Source organism: Pagrus major, chromosome 4 (assembly GCF_040436345.1).
Source record: "Pagrus major chromosome 4, Pma_NU_1.0".
Taxonomy (NCBI): Eukaryota; Metazoa; Chordata; class Actinopteri; order Spariformes; family Sparidae; genus Pagrus; species Pagrus major.
The window spans coordinates 29,741,493-29,768,319 of record NC_133218.1 but is presented as its reverse complement, the minus strand read 5'-3'; the positions used below and the strand labels follow the sequence as shown (position 1 = coordinate 29,768,319).

Below are 26,827 nucleotides of genomic sequence, written 5' to 3'. Positions count from 1 at the left end.
GTAACATTATAAAACTGAAAATATAAGACCGCAGTCCTGTATGGGCTTATACAGTCATTGCATTGATGAGCATTAGTCATTAGAATAACACACACTCTGAGTGATTCACACACTACATTCTAGCATATCACTGGTGTTAACTTATTCGTACGTATAAAAACAGAAGTTATTTGCATTGTCCTGCATTTATCTTGAGTATTGTCACTGAACACTAGTTAGAAAATGTGCCAGAGCCACATCTTTCACAGTAGCACGGTCAGATTAGACCACACACATTAAACTGGACCTGCAAAAGAGTTTGGCACAGAAGATGATTGGATACACTATCTGTGCTTTTTTTTTTGCATGTTCTGGATGGTTTTTACTATAATGTGATGAAATGTAATGTGATGAGGTGTTTCTGGTGCACTTGAGGTCAGAAAAGAAAACCACAGCCACATACCTGGACCTGGTACTTACTGTTTGGTGAACGTATTGCATGTGATGAGTAAAAGAAACTGGTATTCTAAACAAGATAAGAAATAAGTGGTGCACCAACAGGCCGATTGGAGATTTGGAAAGCTGAGTGTCAATAATAGAAGCTGTACTTTAGGGAATATGGAAGGGTTCAGGAAGGGATGAGCGAGTACACCACTATCTGTATCTGTATCTGTTCAGCCAAATAAATGATCTGTATCCATATCTGTACTCAAAATGGGCAGGATTTAACCCTGATAGAGGGTAATTAAAGCCTAAAAATTTGTATGGGTTGATCAGAAGCTGCAATATTCATTATCTATAAGAAGACTATTCACAGAAAAACCTTTGAGCTTCAGATCAATGATCACAAGAGGAAGAGAATTAAACTTCGATCAGTTACCCATGAGGATTTTCCTTCATCACGAGAACGGATATAGTCACATTTTACTCGGACGATACTCGTAAAAATCACTTTATCTGCTCATTTCAACCGAGTAATTGCGTAAAATCTCTGCAGGGTAGAGCAGAATTTTTGCTAAATAATTTGCTAAAATAGGCATAAACACATTTTTAGCATAGAATTCTGAAAAACAATAGGTATCAGGTGATGGAAGTAGGGACAAATCGATATTGCACTCATATTGGTGTAACTTTTTTACCCCTCTTTGTGTGGCAGCTTTTCTACAAGCTGGCGTAAATGAATAATGGTGTGGGATGAAGGAGAGATTAGCAATATATAATATGTAGTAACTATTATATTGTACTTGTGTTCTGCACTGCTGTGCATGGTCTACGGAATGGCTTTACAAGTTTTACCTTTGTGTGCATGTCTGTGAGTCAGTGTACTTGCAGATGTGTGATATTTGAGCTGGGGATTAGTTTTTCTTTTTACTCTTAAAAAACAAATCCTGTTTTTTTTCTCCTTTTTTTACTCTCTTTTCTTCGGACTCAGCAGTCCCTCTCGTAATGGACCTCTAAGTCTGAATGATGGCGAGGTGATTTGTTTGTGTGGGATAATGAGGACACATTCACCTACTTTGAATCAGTAGTCGCAGTTACTTATCTCAGGTAACTTATTAATCAGGTTAAGTCTGAGGAAATGCTTGATGGCTGTTTCCTAAGTTTTTAATTCTGAAATATTCAGCACCTTCACCCTTAATCTGGGCTGCCGGCTTCACGATGAATCCCAAAACCACTGGGCACGGTGTCATGCCTTACTGGGACGTGGAGAAAAGCTGGAATGCAGCGTCCTAAGTGCTGGATTCGATGGGGTTTCCTCAGCTTGTCTCAAGTGGCTGTGGGTCTTCCTCTTCTTCCTGGCTGGTGCCTTCGGGAAGATGTTCGTTCCAGTAGTTGCACTGGGCGAAGGTGTCAGTGCAGGAGAAGTCTGCTGCCTCACCTCGAGCTAGGACCGGGAAGACGTGGTCGACCATCTCGCACAGACGGCCGAAGCTGAGAGGGAGACACACGAACAGTCAAACATCTGTGCACACGTGTCCTGAGTCAGATTACATGGATTAAAAAAAAAATCAAGTGAAACAGAAAATATATCTTACGAGGAGATATTGGTTTTGGCGTGCTCCTGTACCAGCTCCCCTTTGGGATTGACAGTGAAAATCCTGTTTAGAGGAACACCCACCTCCTTATAGGAATATACATCCTGAAATCACACAAACCCAAATCATCAGCATCACTAACAGTCCCTTGAAAGTGTAGTCCTCTTGTTACACACAGATTACATGCTCATGTCTGCCGGTGTGCATCAGTCTCACCGTAGCTCTGTTGCCGAAAGCAGCGTAGAAAGGTTCAGTGTTTGGGTAGAAAAGGTTCTTTATGTCTGTGAGACACTCGATCTTAAACTTCTCTGGTTTCTTCTCAATCACCTCCCTACGAAACACGACACAACACGACATGACATCAAACACGTTACACATTCACTTCCTACAGTAGCAGTACAGTACAGTGCAGTAGCTCGTATGTTCTGTGTCTGACCTGTGCAATGCAGAGAAAAGGCTGCTGGGGCTGAGCAGCACCGGCCCCATTGGCAGCATGGTTCCCCTCTCATTGACCCAGTGCAGGTAGCCTCGAGTCATATCAGCCATGCCGATGGCCCTCGCCGAGCAGTACATGAATTTATATCCATTCCTGCGACAGACAGACAGACAGAGTGCTTGTATCTATCTGTACACTATGTGCTCAGATAAGAATTCAGTACAATGATACCCAGGTGTTGGATTTATCTCAGTTAAAGGAACATAAACAATGAGCCAAACAATATTTGTATTATAAAAGCTAAGATTTCCTTGGTGAGGTAGCACTCACTGGCTGACTTTGTGATAGAGCCGTGCGATGCCCTGGTGGGTCCAGTCTTTACCCAGTGTGGGGAGGATGTGACCCAGTGTGTCTGACCTAAAGAGAGGCAACATCACACAAAACAGATGCACTTAATTACAATAAAGAGAGATGAACAACAAACACCAAATCTGTGTAAAGCCTGACATCTACTGGTGAAATGCTGAAACTGAACGTGGTTTGTCAATGGGACAGCGAGACGGGCTTGCTTCCCCTTACCTGGTGATGGTTCCATCTATATCAGAGATGACTATCTTATCATCCCAGCTCCAGAGATAGATTGTGCCATTGCAGCGACAGGTGCCCTGATACTGAGTGGTCACACTGAACACCACATCATTAGGACCCTCCTTCAGCTGCAGGCTGGCCTGTAAACACACACACACACACACAGTGCATGAAGATATAAATGCTGGATTATGCTAAGGATGGTGAAATCTGCTGCAACATCAGATATTTCAGGAGGGGCAATAAAAAAATACATCATACAAAATGTGAGAATAACATCCCCATTTACAGACACACTAAATGTTGCCAACCATCTTTGATTCAAGCAGAGATACAGTACTGCTTTGCCAAAATTCTTGCTTTGTCATTGTGAATCATGTCTGAGGTGTGTAGCAAGTCGTGTTTTCACTTCCTTAATTCCATTAACATCAATAAATCAAACTGGAGGCACACATACCAGTTGCTCTGAGGTGAGCCGAAGAGTCTTCTTATAACAGACGCTGCCAGAACTCACGAGGAGCTCTGACTGACACGATCCTGACGCCTGATTGGACGATCTGTGGTCCTCGTCACTAGAGGATGACTCATCCTTCATCCTGAAAAACCAAAGACAACCAGTTTGGTGTAAGATGAAGTATGAAAACTGATGTTTGAGAGAGAAATGTGGCGATTTAAATTCTGAAGTCACCTGCTCGCTGAGGGCATAGTGATTGAACTCTCGTCCCGGCCTCCTCCCGCTTCTATCGCTGATTCCTGAAGTGCAAAAAGGTCAAAGAGTTGATGAAAAATTATACTTAATAAATGATATGTAATATAATGTGTGTATCAGTTTACTTACTGATTTGGAGTCGCTGTTCCGGCTCCTCCATGAGAACCACCAGCGTCCTCCTTTCTTTGGCATCTTCTCCTTCATGATGTTCTCCACTGAGGCCTGGAGACAACCGTGCACATACAACTCAAAACCGACTGAAAATGTAACTCAAAATTGACAGAAAAAAACTCAAAAACACATGTAAACTCATAAATAGATGAATAGAAATTAACAAACCAAAATACGAAACAGACAGCACATTTCAAACCACACTGAACTCCAACTAAATCACCGAAAAGAAAGGCAGTTACAGGTGAAGATTCAATGGCACACAAACAAAGAGCAAAGGATGCAAAGTAAAACCTGAAAGGAAGAGACTCTGGAAGATCGTGACTGGATAACAGTGGGAATGTGTGGTAAGAATGCAACAAGAGAGACCACAAGAAGTAGGAAAGAGACGTGCAAGGCAGAAAGAGGCAGACAGACAGGCTGACAGTGGTGAAATGATGGTAAGCAGACAGACGAAGATGTGCCCTGACCAACACACAAGCAAAGCGAGAAAGCGTCATACAGGCTGTGCAGGACTGGAGCCGAACAGACCGGGGAGGCAGTACGAGAAGAGGCCGAAAGCAGAAAACACATAACTCAAACACCAACACTTAGTACACACAAACATCGGATGGATGGTGGGAGAAAGAAAATGTGTAAATAAAAAGGAAAAAATAAGGAGGGGGATAAAGACATGACATTATTAAAGTGTTAGGAAAACAGATTTAAAGCCATATTTCACTGTGGTATAAGACTTGCAGCTTTGATGTGAGCTTCCTCGTGTGTGTTCATAAACAGCCAATTTCCACTGCTGGCACATCAAACTGAGTATCTAAATATCATATGTGCGAAAAACTGATATAGTTTAATGTGAACACATTATTTGGTAGCATTTTCGTAGCATTATCATGAAATAATGAGAGGATGCTGGCAAGTGGCAACACTCAACCAAAGTGAAACATCAGATTAAGGAGAATTAATTGCAAAATGCTGGAGGTGCACAGGAGAAAGTGATGCAGGGGGGTGCAGAACACTAAAAGACACCAAACACCACCTAACAAATATAATGGTAACATAATCAAATTATATACACAAATAATATAAACAAGGACATTAACCTGAAGTACAGGTATGTTGAAGCCTAAAATGATTAATTTTAGGCTTCAACATGTGCAGTTTCAGTTTATAAAATATTATGTATTTTAAAGACTAATCTACCCAACAGTATATAAAGTACTGCAACATAAACATGCTACTTGCACACTAATGCATCAATAATTATAATCCAGTAGTGAAAAGTCAGTACTTTTATAATTTCTACATTAATACAGGCTACTTTTACTTCAATATTTCTAAAAATATACAATAAACTAAGGAAATAAATGTGACTATTACTACTATTACTACTATACTATGTATCACTGTGGTGGTCTTACCTGCGGCAGTGGTTTCTGATAGACCTGCATGGCCAACATGACAGGAGCCGCTGTGCTCCAGTTGTAGTACCTACAACAGAGGACAGAGAGCGCTATAAGCATTTTACGCCTCAGACAGCTGGCACATGCCTTGTGTTAGATGAGAACACGGATGCCATTCTCATGTCTGTACTTTGAATTTAAGCAGTAACTTCCTGGAGTCTCTGCTGGTGGCCTGGCAGCCTTGCAACAACCACATCTTTAGAGGTTCTGGAAGCAGTTTTTGTCCCTTTTGAACAGAGGGAAGTTGTAGCTGTTTCTACCTGTTTCAAGTCTTTGTGCTACGCTAAGCTAACCAGCTTTGTTTTTCCCAAGATGTTGAACTATTACTTGTTTGTTATTGTACCATTGTCAACCCCAATAATGTAAATATGCCTTTTACACACAGTATCATAGTTTCTGCACTCAGTCTAAGTGTATGTAAACTTATATTATATATTGAATATATTAATACATACTTGTTTCCGATCTTGACCACCAGGTTAGGGTCATCGATAATAGAAGGGTTTTCAGAGAACTGCTGGTAGGTAATTGCCCTCTCCTTGAACTCCTCTGTTGGATGAACACACACAGGAGGTACATACAAGGGCAAGAACACACACAGAACGACAGACGTGTTTTTAAAAAGACAGAATAACACAATGAGACGTGCATTTTTTTCAAAGTTCAAAGTAAACAGCACTGTAACCTTATTTTCCTCCTTCTGTCATTGCCTTCCTGCTCAGATTTTTATCCTACCTCGTGTGATCTCCCTGTTGTCAGTGAGTCCTCCGCACAGAGAGATGGCAACATGGGGCATGTCCCCTATTTGGTCGGACAGACTGTCTACGCCGCTGTCCATCCCGCTGCTGCCCACTGACTGTGGGGACTGATTAGCGCTCCTCACTGCCATCATCATCATCTCTGAGTCTCCCCTCATGGAGCTGCTGCCTCCGTCACTGAAGAGAGAGAACCACATACACATATACACAGTTATGGTCAAATAAACACGAGCGTAATGACCATAAAGTAAGCTAAGCTGTAGCCATGAATCCGAAAAGTAGACATAAAGGTATTTATTAGACACAAATAAAAGCCATCTCAACTCTACCATGGGGTATGTATTTTGTTACTGAACCTTTTGGGGAAGTAGAGAGCAGCTACTTCAGGCTCCAGCTCTGTGATGTCATCCAGGTATATTCCATCAGCACCCAGGTGTTGGCTTCTCTTTTCTAATAAAAGATCAGACATCATCAGCGGCCGACATAAAATATGATACTGAAGCATTTAGACACTTTGAGTTCCAGGAAATACTTTGTAGTTTATACTTTGTACTTTGTAGCACTGATACCTTTCTTCTTGGACGGTGAATCAGTCCTTCTGATGGGACTTCCTCTATTCCCGCCTTCGTCAAGATGATCAGGGAGAATCCTGGGAGACATCGAGCAGGCTGTTAAAGCCTCCATCTCTGCACACAGGGGCCCGACACTTTCCACGTCTCTCCCTGAGGAAAAAAAACACAAATAAACTCATAAGATAAACAACAACTAAATTTACCACTCGAATCAGGCTGTCCTCTTGTTAAAGGAGTCATCCAAGTCACCACCAGAGGTCACTAAAGGGTAAGTGTAAGTCTGCCAGAGGGGTGTTGTAGATGCCTGTTGTTCACAACCTGCAAACAACTTTAACTGTGGCTCAGAGGGCACTGTTTCTTAAAATGACCTCATACACTAGCATGAGCAATTACTTATAAAGGAAGGAGTTAAACATCAAATATATTCACTGGCAGTAATGCTTGATCGTTGGAGGCATTTAGCTTGATATATGAACAGTAAGACAAGTAAACAATTATTGGTTATTTTAGGTCAGTTGTCACCCTAGACACCCTATTGTCCTCCATCTAACTACCTTGCTCTCCTCCAGCCCTGTCCCCCGAGTTAGTGGTTAGTTCGACCCTGGCTCCATTTTTACATTCTTCAGTGTCCTTGTCTCTACCGTGAGCAGCGGTCTCCCCTGGCTGGGGAGCATAGGTAGTGATGGAGGGGGCTCCAGTGTCACTGATGGCTCTGAAGTGAGTGCTGGCAGACACTGGGATGGAGACAGCGTCCTGCTTCTGGTGGGCAGTCAGGAAAGACGGCTACAAGAGAAACAGACAGAGATCAAACTTTTCTCACATTTTTTTAATATACTCAAGTATGTTTCCTTATTTCCCTTTTTGGAAATACTCTTGTTTGGTTACTGCAATTTCTACCTGGGCAGCCTGCGGCAGCTCCCCCCAGGTCCACAGCATCTCAGGGTTGTCTTTGTTCTGATTGGTTAGCTCTGAATCGCTCTTCGGCGTTGATGACCGTGAATCGTCAGCGCTGCTGGGAAAGTGAAAAATGTAGTGTATTTTTTACATACAGCAAAACTACTAGAATTAAATAAAGCAGAAATTCCATTAAAAATGTTTCAATCATTTCCCAAAAATTGCATGATTTCATTTCATTTGAAAGTGATACCTAATAGCGGAAGAGAAGTGAGAGGTCTGCTGTGGACAAGAGATGGACAGACCACAGGGTGGAGGGATGGAGAGAGTCTCCTTAATCAAATTACTACAGGAAGATAAAACACACAGAAAAGACAGACAAAAACAGAAAAAGGAGACAAGAAAAGAGAGACGGTGACTCACGATGATTATCTACTCAATGTGAGCAGAGAAGATGTATTAAAAATGCTTAGTACAATATGAATTTTACAAAACAGTTAAACAAGACGATAAGTGCGTGTGTAACGTGTCCAAATAATACCTCTGTGAACGGGTCCAATCAGTGCTGGGGCGTGTGTGCGTGTTGGCTGTAGACCCCTGATCACCGTAACCAGGTCTGATCACAAACACACATATGCAGGGAGATGTCAGTCATACACACACAAGTAAAACAAGTGATTTGGTTTGTGCTCATAAAAACATCCGGAAACGTTTCAAAATACCAAAAATGAAACCTCTTATGAGAATTTGTGTGACATGAGACAGAAACACACACTCTTTCATGTCAGGGTTTCAAGAATTCCCCCCCGCCCTGCCTTTTGGAAAACTGTCTAAGAAAAGCCTGGAACCCCTGCAGTCAGAGTCAGGACGCGCTGTGAGTTATTATTTGAAAAGAGACAACGAAACACTGTGGGAACAGGACGCATCCCTGGAGAACGTCCCACAAGCAGAGCTGGTTTTCAAAGGCCTTCACACACAAATGTAAACTCAAACATGCACATACATGCAGAACCCACATTCATTATTATCTCGCTAAATCGTCACTAAGCATTTAATTTGAACCACTGAAATGGTTTTACCGAAATAACTTCTTACTATGAGTAATGGCTTAATACATAAACACAATTTTGTGCCAAAAGTAAGGACACATTTGGATGTTTCACATTTGATCATGGCTCAGTTGAAGAAAGATGATGTCATGCTCCAGCGCGAATTAGGATTTAGCAGCAATTGATGATTCAAATCTGATGACAGCTTGTGGGTTGCTTTGTCACTATCAGTCAAATCAGACCAAACAACACCCACGCAGTCCTGATGACGCAGGTTGGCCGAGTTTCTGGTTCTGGAACTTGAATAGCAATCAAAGTTGCAATATGTCTAGACTTTCATCTCTCGAGGTACAAAGGGCTGTTACAAGACAGGACAGTCCAGGGTTAGCTGGTTAGCATACTAACTTCAATAGACAACTCTGCAACACAGTACATAGACATCTTCGACATAATGTCAACACTGTTATTTCGTCACATTCTGTTGATAATTTTAGTTAATTATTGGATGTTTTTAACTAAAATTCTTACATATTGCACTTTTAAACATAAAGATTTTTCGATTGCTGCTCTTTAGTCCTGAATATTTGATGTTACAGAGAAAATGCTCAAGATTTACTGCCATGTTTTTACAGGAGCTTTAAGGGACACAGAGGTCGTGCTGACATTTGATTGCTATTATTCCCCTGAACTCTGAACCCTGAAGTCCAACCCTTACTTCTTAACTCTAAAGTACAAATCCTAGAGTCTACAGCCTTTGCGAGCTGCTCTGTGAGGCTGGACTTTGGCACGGCGTAGCTTTGTGCTGAATGCTAATGTCAGCATGCTACCATGCTCATATCGACAATGCAAAAATGCTAATGTTTAACAGGTCATGATCATGGACCTATTACTACATGATCACCATTTCACTTCAGCATGTTGGCATCTTGGTAATTAGCACAAAACACACGAGGCTCATGGAAATGTCATTAGTTTTGTGAAGTACTGATATTTGGGTTTAAAGGTAAGTATCTGACTTGATGATTACAACTCAAAATGTCGTGGCAATCCAACTAATAGCTGTTGAGATACTTCAGTCCGACTTAAGTGTCCGACATGCCACAGAGCCGCTAGTGCAGCCCGAAATGGACACATTCCAATTTGAGCATTAGGAGAACATCCACTGTTTACAGAGCTTTTTTTGTATCCCTGTTACTCTGATTCAGCTGGTATGACCACTTACACACTCATTCATGCATGAAAGAGATAAACACATACACACAGTCTCACACAATTAGTTACTGGCAGTGGTTCATCTGTTCACAAACAACATTGTGACTGCTGACGAATGTTGTTTACCACAGCACAAGAACACGCTTGCTGGCATTTAATAACCTTGCTCTCTCCCCCCCCCCCCTTTCCTCTCAAGCACATGTCAACAAAATGACATGGCCGAAAGGACTTTTCAAACCCATTTAATGGTCTGCTACAACAGAGACAAACGCCCATAAGCTGTCATCTCAAAAAGGCTTGAAATACTATTTTTCCCCATGTCTGTCATCCCTGGAGCCTAAAATATTCAATCTGCAACCAGCATATTCAAACTATTACGTAAACACACATACACACACCTGCTGCAGTCACCCTCCTCATCAGAACTCAAGTCGATAGTAAACATGTCCTCTTCCTCCGAGAACTCTTCTCCACTCTCCTCTCTCCTCCCTCCTCCTCCCCCGCCTGCCTCTGGCCGTGCCTTTCTTCTCCTCTTCCTCCTCTTCTTGGTCATCCCGCCGTCACTTTGCTGAGGCCCCAGGCTCTGGACAGGAAGTGAGCTGCAGGGAATGGTGTCTAAGTGATGAGAGTAGAATTAAAAGACTGTTAGAAAAGCACACTCACATCTTTACAAGTTACAAAATGTCTGTTTTGAACAGGGCCTACCATGATGACGAGAACTGCCCCTGCCTAGCTGGGACTCCATTAACTGCTCCCCCATCGACATGATGGGTGATGTTGCAAGGTAGGACGGAACCACTTCCTGTCAACGGAGCATTGAGACATGAGCATTTGAGGTCGTTGAAAGTCATGATTAACTTCATACTTCAAGCTGAAATTAACAGCGATGTAAGATAATGGATGGATGGAACCACGTGGGAAAGTGAGTGAGAAGATAAAAGTCTGCAGCCCTGCTGTGAGATGTTTCATACAGAACAAAAACTGACTGACAGATATTTGCATCCCTGGTGTCACGCCGCTAGCATGGCTAAACAAGACAAGCGTTTGGTCAGTTTAAGTATTGGACAAATTGAAAATCTGAGCAGATGATGGCGCTAGAAGAAAAGTTAAAAGATCACTGAAGTGATTTCAATTTATCCTGAGGGGGTCGTGTACCATATTTCATGGTAGTCCATTAAATAGTTGTTTAAACATTTTACTTTAAAACACATCATGCTGTTGTTGCTAAAGGTAAAGAAAGTTAGGGCATAACTCTGAGGGTGATGAAGGTCTGCACAAAATCCTAATAAACGCTCAAATAGTTGTTGAAATCTGGAGCCACACTGCCAAGCTTGGCTGAAAAAATATAAAAATGCACCACAAAAGCAGAGTATAACAGAGTAGAAACTCAGCATTACTGATTGATGAGACAGAAATGCTTTTTCTCCTCCGCGCAGATCTCCTTAATCCGGTGGGAATTTAGGTTTTGAGCTCAGATTAGCAAAATCACACAGATTTGCTCATCGCAGTCTCTCTACAGCGACCACGCCAGAAAGACAAACAGAGAGCGACACAGACAGAGAGATGATCCACACAGTGCAGACTGACACATGCCTCACAGTGCACGTGTCATAACACAGTCCAACACAGTTTACAGCTCTCGCCTCGCTGTAAACATCCACCCAAGAAACACTGTTTATTCATTTAAATGTTTATGGGTGCCGTTTCTCTTAAAACTAGACGTGTCATCTGATGTGAAGAAAAGATAAGAAGATATTTTCTGATGGTTTCTTTCCCTGAGATGGTTCACACTGAAATGACAGTTGGTTATACAGCAAACTGATGAGATAAAGATGAAAACAGTTACTCTTAATTGTTCTGTTTTCACTTGTAAGGAAGGTCATTAAGCTTGACATAACAAGATAAATTACACCGTTGGTCTGTTTTTTTTCCTTTTGTTTGAACCACAGGTATTCAGACATTTCATGTTCTAGCCTGAAGACTGATTTCTGCTGAAACACTCTGCTAGCACTCAATGATCTATATGCCAACGCAAGTCCCAACAAATCCTTAAATGTAAACAGCGAGCGAGAGAATAGATGGGGGGTTGGGTGGGAGCAGAGGCACAGAAGACTGGGCTCGATGCCAAATAGTTCTTTCAAAATGTTCCCATTCAGATCGGCGAGATGTTAACTTAAACCGCTCTCTGCGTGTCTTGTTTGTCCTGCTCCTCTTTCACCATCTGTATATCTCTCGAACCATCTCGTCTGCCTTCCCATCAGTTTGGACAGCGCTCAGATCAGCGACAGCCAGCTTCTCAGTGCAACCGACTGCACATAGAGGTGAATTTGGCAGAGCTATAAATAGACCTCTGGCGGTTTTCCACTCTGCGGAGGGAGAGTTATGTCAAGCAGAAGATTTGACACGAGGCCCAAACAGCGTGACAGACATGGTCAAGGAGAATTTGGAAGTAATTCTCTTTGACGATGTTTCTTTGAATCTGAAGGCACTGATGGATTTTCCCATCCATTTAGGACATTACAATAAAGAGCACCTACGGCAACTGCTGATTCACTGACAGTTGGATAAAGGCTCCCAATCTTTGATACAGACAGTAAATAATGAAAGCAGAATTAGACCAATGTAATCTTCAGATTAGGAATTATGTCTTTTCAGACATATTGCTGTTAATCCCTGACTGGGAAACACGCCCAACTCTCATCGCGCTCACCCCTCTGACCCTCTCCAACTTCCCATGAATCCTTTCCTATCGCCTTACAGAATCAGTTGTCAAAACAAAAGGAAATGATCCAAGGTCAGATTCTTTTCTGCTATATTTGCATTTGTGCTGCACATTCTTCCTCATAACATCATCTAGTATGGATTGATGCATAAAAGCTATTGTCAGTGACTTTGTCTGGTTGCCACAGGGCACCAGAGTGAAGCCTCGGGTGAGTGAAACCAGCTTTACACTGCCCTTTATTCCTTGAGTTTGATGTGCTGGCCACAATACAACTTTGTCCCTCTTCTCTCCTTTCTCCTCTGCAGTTGGCTAGGTGCATATCTCATAGCACATACAGCAACTCACATGGAGGATGAGTGCCTCATGGTGCTGTCAGAGCATACATTTTTAGTTTGTGCATTCCTACTGAGGACTGAACCCTGACCTCCGGTGATGATATCTTCAGTGTAGGTCACATGAATAAAACAGGAGATGACAAAACAACCGAGCATCTGCAGCTCCTACAATTGACAATGCATAGGAAGACAGATTATAAAATGTAACTCAATTTTCAAAAGGAGAAAATAAGATTTATTTTCCACAATCGCGAGTTAAAATGTTGCTGTTCACTGCTTGTGTGTGTGACCCAGCAGACTGACCGGTATGTGTTTATGCTTTCTGTCAGACCCGATGGTTCATTTCCAGGAAACTAAAGTCATGCAGGCCGACAACAGGATGCCACAAAGGGACAGAAGCTCCTGTTCCGTCTTGTTGCTCATCTTATATTTCAGCTGATGCGCTGCTTTTGTACAAACACAACCTCAGGCCAGCAGGTTGTTCTCCATTAAAGAATAAATGATGACATCACCCATGTGTCTTGTGACTGGTAAGGTCATCCATCTTTCTGCCAGGATATTTTTCTCCATGTGATCACATTATTTGATCTGTCTTCACTTGCTATCTCTGCCATCTGTACAGCCCCTTCCTAATATTATGCACTTTGTTATTTATTGCTTGTGTCGCTGCACTGCATTTCTTGAAGTAGAATACAGTTGGTGCTCTGAATATATCTCTTTATGTAGCATAAACCGATGCCACACATCACAGTATTTTTAACCTAAGCTAAATTGCAGTACGGTCTCTATGAGCCTTTAAAATACACTAAGCTCGCATATGCACAAGAGACGATACAAAACTCAACAATTTGTCAGTTTTTCACACCAACAATTGCACTGTGGCTCTGGAAAAAAAAAAAGTGGTTGTGCAGAGAAGCAGGACATTTTTACTTTGTCATCTCGCAACACACTGCATCACCCAATTAAATCCATGCAGAATTCACTGTAGCGAGCACCTTCTGGCATTTTGATGAAGTAAAAAATGAACGCTGCCATAACTACCTTAGGCTGTTTTATAAGGTACCATTTAATAAATGCTATTCATGACCTTGTTCTTGCAGTTCTGTTTGGGTCTGATTTTGTGGCATATTTAAGTCATCTTTAGCTCACTGCCTATCTAGGCCAGGACGCTCTTGACTTGGCACTTGTTGAATGCTTAGAAAAATGTCCTCGAGCTCATTCTGTTTTATTTATATTGGTCACGCCTCACGCTGCTACTGTTCCATGACAACAGGGTGGTGGCTGTTGAAGGAGTCTCATGTTGAGGAGGGGCACATGAGCATGTCTGAGCAGAGAAACTACACAAAGTCATGTATTTACAGATTCATCAGAAAGTGCTGAAATCAGCTTGAACCATCACAATGCAAAGCAGGCAAGAAATGAATGACCGCCAGTCCAAGTCAAGCGCTGCCGCCTGTATTTAAGTTCAGGCTGAACGACCTTCGTGTCAGTAAGTTCAGTATGTTCGGTCCTATATTTGTATGTGTTTACTGACTCCGAGTAATGACTCTGTCAATCATTACTCACCAGTGTGTTCTCGGTCTCTCTGACGAAGAAGGCCTCTCCATTCTCACCCAGCTTCATGTGCAAACTCACGGGCTCTCCGTTGATCTCTATGTCCACCTGCACGACAGAATGAAGAGTCTTTCATCGTGTTTTAAACCTCATAAGTACTTTTACTGAACTACCACCACTGATTATTAAAACATATGTCATCATCTCTCAGGAAGCTTTATTGGCTTCTGCTTTTGTGCTCTTGTCACATTACAAGTGTGAGCAACGGCCTCTCAGCTCTCCAATTACCCATTCACAAGACTACACTTTGCATGCAACAACAAAGAGAGTGATAGCGTGCAAGAGGGAGGGCACCCTATAATCTCACCACTTTCTCACGGGACCGCAGCACACCCATCTTGCCGAAGCGTACGTGGAAGGGGGAGCACTGCAGGGTGCCATCGGGCTGCCGCACCACGATGACATCTATACATCCGGACAGGGTTGCAGGGTTGAGTCCCCTGTACAGCTCCTTGACCTGCACAAACACCTGGCCCGCCAACTGACCCACATAGTTCATGGTCTGTAACTGGAGAAGGACAGGGAGGGAAAGAGGGAGGGAGAGTTTTTATTTATTCTTAACAAAGATGTGTCTTCTCATTCTTCTCTTGGTCCATTAAATAAGATTTGATTTACATTTAAAGCCTTGTACGCATGCAGAGCATCACACGCTGGCAAGACAGATGACCCTTAATGGCTGTCAAGGATCAAACCCTTGATAGATGTGATGTTTTGTGGAGCCATCCTGTCATCCTGCCACATTAAAATACATTATTGATCCACTGAGTCCAATTACTTCCCACACAGGCCAGCCACGCCTGCGATCTCAGACATTTGGCAGGTTCCTGAAACCATAAACATCGACAGTTTTCACATTCTCTACCCTCGCGTTGTTGCGGGTATGTTTGTGGTTGGTGTTGGTGTGTGGGTGCATGGATGTGAAAACACTCTACACTTTTTTTTGTCTGTCGAAGACAAAAACTCCTAACAGAAAGGCTCAAAAGTGCCTTTTCCTCTCTGTAATGCAAATAGAGTCGATCAGGGACGGCGGTAATCATGGGTTGCTGTGCCAGTCTCTCTGATCCACAGCCTCTAATGCTCCCTGTCTAGAATGCCAAACATGCCCCTGGAGAGAGACACAAACAGGGAAATGCATTCACTGAGCTGAGAGACGAGTGGGTGTTGATTCGGGGGGCAGAGAGGGAAAAGAGATGGAAAATACATTCAGCAACCAGAAGTATTCTGCAAAATATTATTTTGACTTTTTAAAAGATGAGTCGATATTTAATGCTTTCATATAAATACTTCAAAACAGAGAAGGACTAGTAGACTGATTCTGATTTCTGTTTTGTGGACAAGCTACATGTGTCATTATTTATTCAACAAAGTATGTGCCATTCGTGTTTCCTTGGCTTCAAACAAGGATGACAGCATGTCTGATATGACAGATAGGAATTTGCAAAATGACTCGGATTGAAACCTGTTCAAAGGACAGGCAAACAAAACACTGCAGGCAGATAGGACAAACTGTGAGGAGATTAGAGGAGAGAGGACACAACGGGCAGGAGGAGAGGATGAAAGAGTGAGTTTAATTGTGCCATTCTCATTTTGATTCCTGCTTGTGGTGTTTGTTTGTTTCCCTGCTAGGCACGGGGCAATGTAAAAATTGTCATGCCAAGATTATTCTTTCCAATGTAGTTGCAATTCACAATATTATCCCAATAATCATCCAAATATTCTACAAACTTTAAAATAAAACTAAAATTGTACTGAAACATACTGGAATCACTTTAACCTTACAAATATTTTTAGCATCACATATAGGAAACACTGTGGAAAACAATTGAAGAATCTTAAATAAGTAATCATAAATCTTCTTATAAGTTCTTCCTGCGCAAATAGAGAATATCTAAATGGTGGTAACCTCATCTCCCTGTCGAGTACGTAGAATTTACACACACACACACATCAGATTTTTCCGGGATACAAAGTGCAAGCCATGCCTTCAGCCATAGTGACAGGTTTAGGTAATTTAAAATAATCTACAACACATTTCTCATTGTTTAAATACAGAAACTGTATACACACACACACACACAAACACACACACACACACACACGCACATGACAAAAGAAACGTGACATCGCTCGCTTCCCTGTACAACAATTTGTCCTTAAAATCTCCACCTGCCACCTGCTTGTGCTGATTCAGATACTGGCATCCTCTAAGTCTCCACACACACACACACACACACACACACACACACACACACACACACACACACAGAGGACAGATGGCTCAAATATTTTTGGCAGACCATGTGAGAACATCCTAATGACGAGGATGATTTGTTAACACCCATCAATTACTGAGAATAACAGATTGGGGCTCTTCTGCTCTGATGACCGTGCATTATCCTGTTGTACATCATCAGACACACTTGAGGCGTCATCACAGGCTGGTCCTGACCTGCCCGCTATGGATTCACAGTATACTACAACGCTGTTATTATACCAGAGAACACAATGTGTCATGACTGAGCCTTATCGTGATTTACATCAAATCAAATGTGGGTGTTTTCAGACATAAATGTCACGTGCATATATTCCAGTAACAACGATGCTGTTTCTTGAAATGAACTGTTGATTTTCTTAAAATGTTTTTCAATTTCCCCTGGATTATCTGGAGTAGCAGGAAAAATCTAAAAACAAAAACTGAGCAAATAAAAGCAAAACTACCTGCATGGTTAAATACAACATGAGTAGGAAATATGTTGTCCTCTTTGTCATTCGGGCGAAGTGACCCTTTAATCTCTCAGTGTGACTTATCGCTCAAGAAACTGGGAGTGGGACTGTTTGACAATGATTACACAATTATCTGACCTCTTTGTCTCACCTGTCACTTTCTTTGTCTCACAAAACACACACATGCACATGCAGCTCATTCACGGACATGCCACAGACTTGATATCACTGTCAACATGGACCACGTGTGAACAGTTGGGACCATTCATATGCACACACACGCACGCACTTACAGACACACACACAACCAAAGCATTGCCCAATCTTCCAGGAAGCCTCGGTTTAACAGCCAATCCCAATGTTTCCCCTATTATATAATAACCAATCACGAGACAGCTCAGAGGGTCATTGACTTTCACTGAATGCAACTGCTGCACAGAAACAGCACAACATTACATGGACATCAGCCTAAATAACTGCTGTTACTTCTGATTCAACCCAGCAGAGGCTTCTTCATTAAGAGTTGGTCTGTTTAAATACAATATAAGTCTCACTACAGCCAAGACAGTGAGCTCAGCAGAGATCAACAGAGAGGCAGACAGAGGTGACAGGGATTTATACCTGATGATGATGATGTTGATGATGATGTGGAGATTATCCAATTAAATCAATCAAGTGTGACACTATAGGATTACTCCCTGTTACAACCAGGACAGACAGAGCTCATTGTATTTCAATGTGATATATCATTTTTTAATTTTCTAATATAAGATGTTTTATTATCTATGACCTCCTTCTCCTCTGTGAACAGGAGGCACGAACAGAAGGAATGACACATAAAGCATCAACACGAGCCTGCTGATGATCTGATCGTAGTACTACAGTAGTATCGCGTGTGGCCTGTGGGTCGACATGTAAACATCTGCACACGGGGTGAGGCTCTGCAGTCCGCACCGCAGCTCTGCTCCATTCAAACAGCCGCACGTCACAATACACACGAGGCTGCAGACGTTCACGCCTATAGATATTCATGTATATATGTTTACTGCTTCAGATGCTTCTCGGATATTGGATATTTCCCTGACGGGAGGTTACTGCACAGTCCACAAACCGCTTACTTACATTATTTATTGATGTCGCTCTTTCTCTATTTCCGCGATATTTCCATCCATCCAGATGTTCCTCTGCCGGTGTACACTCCGTTACATGTCGCTCCTCGCGTCAAACACTGTGTCAAAGCTTTCCTGACAGCTGATCCTGACCTCCTGCTCGAGGCTCCTTCTCTATTTAAACCACTGTGAGCATATTCCTCCCACCTCCACCGGACTGCGGAAAGGGAGCGACGCGATTGGCTGAGCCGGCGCTGACGTCACACAATGTTGACCAAAAAAAAAACAAAAATCCCTCTTAAAGTAAAAAAAAGTCAGTGTATTTATGATTAGCCTCCGCTAATGTGATGATATGTACATGGGTTACTATTTGGGGCAGAGATTTAAAACAAAAATAACAACAACAAAGAACAAAAAGAGAAAAAAATAAATCAGATGATGATTCATGCATATTTTAATCATATACATGTGGGTATTTTATTATTGTTTAGAATGAGATGAGACTGAACATCTTCCTGAGAATTTAGCAAATTTATAAATGATCTTAATCATCTTTTTCTGCTTTATGCTCTGTAAAAAAGTTACTTAGCCGATGTCGTCTACTGTTCAGGCTTTAGCTTTATTATCGTTGACTGATATTTTTAAATATTTCTGAAGAACTACTTCTTTGCCATGTTATTCTCAAGCAGAGTGACACTTCATTTATTGTTTAAGCTTAATTTAATCAGGAAGAGCCCTCCAATCAACTGTTTGACCTCTGACCTTCTGGAAAAGAGCTGCAGGGCATCTGGACCACAATTCACGTATTTCATAAACATTTACAAATGAAGAGTTGGGCCATTTTATAAGGCTAATGATTTATTATAATTCACGACGCTTCTGCTTTTGCTTTATTGGAACGTGGGAAATTCTTTGTTAATGGCTTTTTAAATGACTTGGATAATAACGACACAAACGCCTTAAAGGTATTTGCAAAACCTGGTTCTTATCGACTGTACCTGATTTATTGAGAATTTTGAAATTATTCACGATCAGTTAATGAAGCCGTTAGTTACAACTTGTGAAGCCTTTCTAAAGGGCGCCTTATTTGAAAGGGGACAACTCTCATTTATGTTGTAATTCTCTGGTGCTGTAGCTGATTTATTTTAGCCGTGTTTCTTTTAAGTATGGATGTCTTATCTGCTGCATTATTATCATCATTAACACAAGTATAATTGAAGGGGGATGACAAAAAATATCTTAATTTCAGTCTTCCTGTTTATGCTTTTTGGCCATCAATCCACAGCAGTTGTCATCCAATACGATAAAGGCAGAGAGGGTAACTGAAGCCACACGAGGTTTTAACTATGAGCTGAATAGTAAACAACATGTGACAACCCATCTATTCAAACTACATACTATGATGCACTTAGTTGCGGTCTTCATGAGCCAAATATAATCACTTAGATACAACAGAGCTGTCTATAAAAAAGACATGCAGAACATCATATGTTTGGCCGCACATTTCTTCCTGTGTAAAACTGGCAGAGCAGCAACTGCAAACAGGATCCAGCTCTTATTATACAGGAAAACAAATCTAGTATGTGGAGCAGAGGAGACGAGAATAGCAGTGACATTCAGACAGCTCGAAGGCATCTGTATTTGTGCTACGGACTGTCTCCGTTTTCAAAATGTAATCTATTCACATGCCCTGACACATCCAGGCCAGACTTAGGCAATGCTGGCATGGTCTTTATTTTTAGTTGGTTTTGATTCCCAAATGGTGGACTTAGTTTACAGCTTACATGGTTTAAATGTGGCACATGCTAATTAGAATGATCTGATCTATTCTGATGAAGGAATCCCCATTAACTGCAACTCTACAACTGCAACACTGTATATATCTATATATATATAGATATATATACAGCATTTCTTAGTTTTAGGCGATGATACACTGATGAAGTCTTGTTTATTCCCTAAGATGACCGACTGCTGGCTTCAGCAAGAGACTGAAAATGACTGAGCACGGGATCAATCTCCTCATTTAACTCTACGCAAGAGAGCTCAGCCCATATAACTATTGTATGTATTTAGCCTACACTCATGTTGGATTATCAGTCTCCTAAACTGTCCTACTGTACATCACAACACCTGCGCTGTGTTTAAGGTACAGCAACCTGTAGAGCACTCCTGGCACTTATACATATTTGCTTGTGCCCTTTAGACAAATAGGAGGCTGCAGACTTACAGCACTGTGATAGTAAACAGAAAAGAGATCATGAAAATGGTCACCTAGAGACAAGTTGACTAAACAGAGTGCAGCAGACATGACATCAGGTAAACACCTCCAGACATGCTCAGATCTGCCTCAATAAACATCGACATGTTCACACATTTAATAGCTGCGACACTAAAAGGAAACGATGTGCTCTAATGTTTTGGATAATTGCTGTCGTAAGTGTGTTCCTGTGATTTAAAGGTTTAACGCATGGCTATGATTGCAAAGCAAATAACCTTCGGGCTAACAGTAAAGTTATTGTTATAAACGCTGCTGAACACAACTGATGTACATTCCTGCCAGACAATGGCAGAAAATGATTAAGACTGATATATTTCTTTGTGTTTTTTCAGCTGTTATCACAGTATGCAGTATGTCCCTGACTTCTCCTGTGAAATCAGATTATAGAAAGGTTATGTAATGTTCTTAAAGTTCTCAGTATAAAGAAACAAACACAAAGAGTCTCCCTGGCTGAGCCTCATGGCTTTTGTCCTTGCCCAATGATTCTAAGAAACAGCCCTCCACATTTAGACTTCCATCCAACTATTCCCGCGCTTCTGTGTGTTATTCGAGATTTTTTTTTTTTTAAACACACACTCACACACACACACACACACACACACACACACACACACACAGCACACAGTAACTCCCTCAATGTGTGCGCGCCAAAAGAGATTGAGATGAACATCTCTCGAGGAATGAGGCGTTTTTGAGAGAACAGGTTTTGTGTGCGTGCAGAAAACTCCAGTCTCAGCATGTGATACAGTTCATGTATCTCTGGATCGATGTCTGCTGTCAATCAATACGTACACACATTTGCAGTGTGTAGCTGCTGGACATGTGATTATTCACTTTGACATAGTTGCTGATGGACACACACACGTAAACACACACACACACACACACACACACACACACACACACACACACTATCAGCAGCAGGCAGCCGGAGAGGGAACAAGGAAACACGTGTTGGGTTTTTCTAAGAACTGAGTCATTCATCAGGGAGCAACAAGAAGCCAACGAGAGTTGGAGAGGGAGGGGAGAGGGGGAGACAGAGAACGTAGAGATAGGGGAGTAGACCACAGGGGGAGTTTGCAGGATGTTGAAGTTTGTGTGGATGTGTGACAGAGTGAAGAACTGGTTTATTTACTCTGTTGTGCAGGGTGATCATTGGGTCAGGTGTTCTGAGACTACAGTATATCATATCTCTATTTAAAGTCCTGTAAGTCCTATAAGTTATGGATAATGCAATACATGGGTTTGTTTTACATATTTTACATATATATATACTGATATTCAATCTGTTAGTTTTATGCCATGCTTCAGTAGTTATTATCATTTATTATCCTGCCTGATGTTTGTATGGTAAATATCAAGCTGCAGCCAGACGCTGGTTAGCTTAGCTTAGCATATAGTCTGGAAACAGCTAGGCTGGCTGTGTCCAACAGTAACAACATCTGCCTCCCAGGACTGCTAAAGCTCACTAATTAAAAAGTTATATTTTACTGTATAAAGGCTCAGTTTGTAAGAATTGTAGTTGAAAACATTAAAGAAATTAACTCAATTTATCAACAGAATGTGAAGAAAAAACAGACGTCTAACTAGCTAACGGCAGCTGCAGTTACTCTGGTGATACGCTGCCTCCTATTTGTTTTAAGTATGAATTCACCATAAATTAAAATTCTTTCATATTTCACCTTTAATTTTGTGCAAATCCAAAGTCAGGCTGACTGTTTACCCCCGTTTCTAGTCTTTATGCTAAGCTAAGCTAACAGGCTGCAGCTAGAAAGTGAATGTACAGAAATGACAATGATTTCCATGTTCTCATTTAATCATAACAAGAAATCAAAAAAGGCTTCCCACATGTCAAATTATTATTTTAAGACTGCAATTAAAAGAAGAATATTTTCACTGTGCTGCACTGGACGTCTTTAGACCCCATCAGCTGGCGGCTGGCGTACGAGATCTCTACATCCTTCCTGGGTTGAACCTAAGGTTATTTTTAGGATGTCATGTTAACTGCAGTTCTTTCAACAGGGCTGCCAGTGAATTAAACATATTCAAGTGTGAAGGATGTGAAATTGTAAACACTGACACAGATGTGACTTCTGTGACATTTCAGGAATTTCATTCATCAAAGCACATTTGAGGCCATGTGCTTTGTTTGTTTATATGGGTGGGTTAATATTTGCTTTCTGCATGCATCAACTGTGTGTGTGTGTGTGTGTGTGTGTGTGTGTATGTGTGTGTCTGTTTACAGTATATGAGTTTGTGTGAGTGCTGGCTGGTTCTCTATCGCCCTGCAGAGTGTTACCTCATGCCAGACACGTGAGAGGGACGGAGAGGAAGAAAGAAGGTGGTTTGCTGGGAGAAGGGTAGCCTGATCTCTCCCAGGAACCCTCTCTGAGGTCAAGAATGCATTCATTTCATCACCAGGGAGACGGGGGAGTTTGGGGGGATGGGCTGCATGAACCAATGGGAAGGCTGCCTGAGCCACACATTACAACTGAACTGTTCAACCCGCCCTCAAGGTGGAGTCTTACCAGACATGTTCCAGGGGCTTTAGAAAAAGCTGATTAGTCTAGTTTTCAGGGCCAGGTATGCCACCAGGCCTGTTCTGACCTAAACAACAACGTCTGACATGGGACACTGAACAAATATCTATATAATACGTAGAAGAACAACAGTTCTACCTATTGTTCAGTGTTACAAACTGACAAACTCTTCACCCAGAGAGAGAGCAGCACATGCTGTTTGCATGGCCACTGCCTGACCAACTGGAGGAGAGGCCAGATTTAACAAATCCTATTACATAATGTGTAGAAGTTGTTACATTCCAGGTTTTATTACCATCATAAACGTGTTATAATTATGTCTGTACAGTACATATGTGTTATTATTAGCATACACAACATGCTCAGGGCCAGGAAGACATTGCACCAGAGATTATAAACAATTATAGGTGCAATACGTAAGAATTTTGCCCCCTGTCAAATTCATACTCAGAACTCATAGAAAGCACCAGGGTACTCACAAACTGCTGCTAACTGTGACTGCCATTAGCTAGTTAGCTCGTTTAGCCATAGCCATGAACTGGAAGCTCAGAGCACCAGGGGAGTGTTAGTGTTTACACCGCACAGCACAGGGGCTTTGCTTTGCTAACTGGTTAGCATGCTAACTTCAGTCGGTGTTGATAATTTTAGCTCATTTTTGTTTTCAACTAAAATTCTTACATTATTGCACCTTTAAAGTTATACAATATCAAGTGAACATGCATCGTTGTAACTCGAGAATAAAACACATTACATAAATATGTCTTCAACTCGAGCCTCATTGACGATAAATAGTTTAAAACTTTAAATAGCATTTGAATATTTCTATATGGAGGGAGACAGTGACCACAGGGACAAAATAATGGCAAAAATGCCCTTCAGTTAAAGATTAACTCCAGAAACATATTATCTAAAGGAGGAAGAGGGAACGTGGAGGTGCTGCCTGAGCCCACAGAGCTGCTCACAGGCCCCTGCATAGCTGGACTATTATATAATACCTTTGCTAACTGTGGTGTAATATGCCTTTATAAGTACCTACGTGGGCCGGAGGTCATGCATGGAGATGTGAGCTGTTGATCTAGCACATGGTTATACTGCACACAAACAGAGACAAACGCTCACATGCTCTGAGTGCACAAGCAGCATGCACAGCTCTCAATAAAGTACAGGGTTGTACAACAGAAGGACACAAACAGTCATACAGTCTCAAATATAAACAGACCCGCAGAGCGAGCGTGTTATTTAATCACAGTGTTTTTAAGGACACGGTCAAGTTTTCGAGGAAAGTAACTGAAGACCTTCTGAGCAGTAAGGTGATCCCTGCTCACATCCATCTCTGTTCATGCCAAAGTTTTACTATCACATATTACTCTCAGTAAGGTGTCACAGTGCTTTTCTGTTCTCCTGTCTTATCTATGGGCAATCCAGGCCTACTTCACCTGTTTCTGATTGTTTCTAGAATTTTAGGAGCTATTTTCGTTCTAAGCCTAAGTCTGTAGTACAAGACAAAGCTCGGTAGAATGATATTTGTCATATCCCTGTGCTTTTCTCTTCACCAGTATTTCTCTTTCCGAGGGGAGACACTGCAGGTGAAAACATATTTTTGTTTATGCGCTCGCCAACTTTAAGATTTTGGTCTATTTTGCTTCAGAAACATGCCGTCTTTCAGAATAGCGGAAAGGAAATTTCTGTTCTGGACAGTTACACAAATTGGCACATGTTTAATTAGATAACGATTTGCATATTTAACCAAAAAATATCAAAAAACGTGTCATCCAAAAGAATTATTGTCATAATGTAAGTCATCAGCTGAGGAAGTTTCATGGTGATATTTATTAGTTAAAAAGGTTACCCTATTCACCTGTAGCATCTCCCCTTGCATCATACAACTATACATTACAAACTGTATATCATCATTTTAGTTTTGTTACCAGGGACCAGCTGTCATTGGGGCTGTCATCCTCACTGTAGCTGCTGAAGTCTTGCCTTAGCTCTTCCATGGGGGTCATTGCTCCATGTCACAATCCTATGCTGTCCTGAGTGTCTGCTGAGCTGCTGTTCAGTGAAATACGTTGTGAGGAGCCTGGCAGGATATCTGGATGAATCCACTTGAGAGGTCCAAGCAGAAATCTTCTGAAAGAAGTCACACTCTGAGATGTATGATAATGTCAAAAAAAGTTAGTCTCTTTCCTGCTCAGCTTTTTCTGAAATCTTTTGTGTCTTTGTTCAACAGTCCTACAGTAGTTCGTCAGTGCTTCTTGATAGATGCAGAGTGCCGTTCAAACTCTGTCTGAAGATCCTACTCTACTTCAAGACGGTGCAAAAGCTCTCTTCTAGATGGTTCTGAGTCCTCTGTGGCACTGTTTGGGTAAGTAGCTGCTGCTTGTGCGACATGCAGTATGCTTTTAGACTAAATTTATCGAGAGTGTTCTGGGAATGGACTACTTGGAGGAAATCTGAGAGGGTCCAGAGGTGCTGGACCCTTTTGCCCGTCTGAGGCCAAAGTCTCATTACACACACACACACACACACACACACACTCATTCACACAAATTCAAACAAACATACATGCATTGTGGATTTGTGAATTGACGACATATGACATTTCATATGTTTAAACACATGGATCAAATCTGTCAGGGCAAACATTGAACAGACACCATCTATACATGTCTCTGTGTGTTTTTATCGTCTGTGTAGCGCTGACTTTGTGAGAGAAAACAAAAATATTTTCTGAAGTCACCTTGCATCACATGCAGACACACCAGTGAGCTTCCATGTGGGGACAGAGGCAGCATCTGAAGGCAGCAGTGTGGTGACTGAAGCGTATTCGCCATTTGACTCTCGCTGCTTTTGATACTCAAGCTAAGAGAAGCTCCATTCGCAGTCTCAGATATCTCTTGAAGACCGGTAAAGGCACTGCAGGACACAGCTCTGCATGACAGGGACAAGATCCTTGTGCACTTAAGTCTGTTTCAGCCAGGATGTCTTTCTACAGTTTAGATTCAAGTATATACAAATGATTGTTACTTAAAAATACAGTGGGCAGTTGATGCTATATGCTGTACTTAGTAGCTATTCTTGTAAGATTGGTTATAACAGCTACAAAATCATTATGTCAAGAACAAATTAACTTTGCTTCTGGCCTGTGTTGACAGCACTGACAGTAACAGCAAGCACCCATTCAGCTGCAAACCTCCACGATCCAAAGTATTTGAACCATCTGTGGATTGTGAAGTTTAGAGTGATCAGTTCAATCTGTCCAGTTCCGTGTTCGAAATACAAATACAAGGAACATACACACACGAAACACAAAAGAAATGTAAAATGTCTGTACATTTATACAATTAAAGGCATACAGAAGTGTACATTGTGACATGCTGCCGACACAAAGTGGAGTTGTGTTTCTTCACCGGTTACAAATAAAATCACCACACAGTCTATGGAGTACAAAGCATAACAAATGTTCTACATACAAAAAGAATAAATGTACACACGTTTCATGTGCACTTTTTTTTTACATGCTGCAAATCTGACGAAATATATTCAAAATATTCATATGTAAAAACAGACATGCAAGACAAACCTGTAAAATCGCCCAATAAAAATGTTTGTTGCCAAATCGGCTACCATTGCACACACAT

The 26,827-nt window shown here is 41.6% G+C and overlaps 1 protein-coding gene across 5 annotated transcripts; it reads right to left on the bottom strand.

The window, feature by feature from the left end:
* Positions 1-1,392: 1,392 nt before the first annotated feature.
* On the bottom strand, positions 1,393-18,515 carry lpin1a (lipin 1a). 5 transcript variants are annotated; one of them, XM_073464108.1, is made up of 23 exons: positions 18,379-18,515; positions 14,840-15,040; positions 14,485-14,580; positions 10,567-10,663; positions 10,260-10,476; positions 8,142-8,216; positions 7,854-7,946; positions 7,604-7,715; positions 7,261-7,489; positions 6,704-6,856; positions 6,491-6,584; positions 6,112-6,311; positions 5,832-5,925; positions 5,335-5,404; positions 3,878-3,970; positions 3,728-3,792; positions 3,497-3,635; positions 3,031-3,179; positions 2,782-2,868; positions 2,452-2,604; positions 2,232-2,346; positions 2,016-2,119; positions 1,393-1,911 (listed from the first exon to the last, which is right to left on the bottom strand). In XM_073464108.1, exons 2-23 carry the CDS (start codon positions 15,029-15,031, stop codon positions 1,737-1,739), a joined length of 2,802 nt encoding a protein of 933 aa, XP_073320209.1. In that variant the 5' UTR covers positions 15,032-15,040; positions 18,379-18,515; the 3' UTR covers positions 1,393-1,736. The 5 variants fall into 5 exon arrangements, with proteins under 5 accessions (XP_073320209.1, XP_073320213.1, XP_073320210.1 ...); XM_073464112.1 differs by having other exon boundaries at positions 7,604-7,718; positions 18,379-18,470; XM_073464109.1 differs by having other exon boundaries at positions 7,348-7,489; positions 7,604-7,718; positions 18,379-18,439.
* Positions 18,516-26,827: the final 8,312 nt, after the last annotated feature.

Bases quoted from the DNA above. Each gene is read 5' to 3' on its own strand.
- lpin1a (XM_073464112.1), bottom strand. From the start codon at position 15,031: ATGAACTATGTGGGTCAGTTGGCGGGCCAGGTGTTTGTGCAGGTCAAG. The intron at 8,217-10,259 runs GTGTGTGTATGT...GTTTGTGATCAG, and splicing joins GAGGAGGGTGACTGCAGCAG to ACCTGGTTACGGTGATCAGG. The intron at 2,869-3,030 runs GTAAGGGGAAGC...GCCTCTCTTTAG, and splicing joins ATAGATGGAACCATCACCAG to GTCAGACACACTGGGTCACA.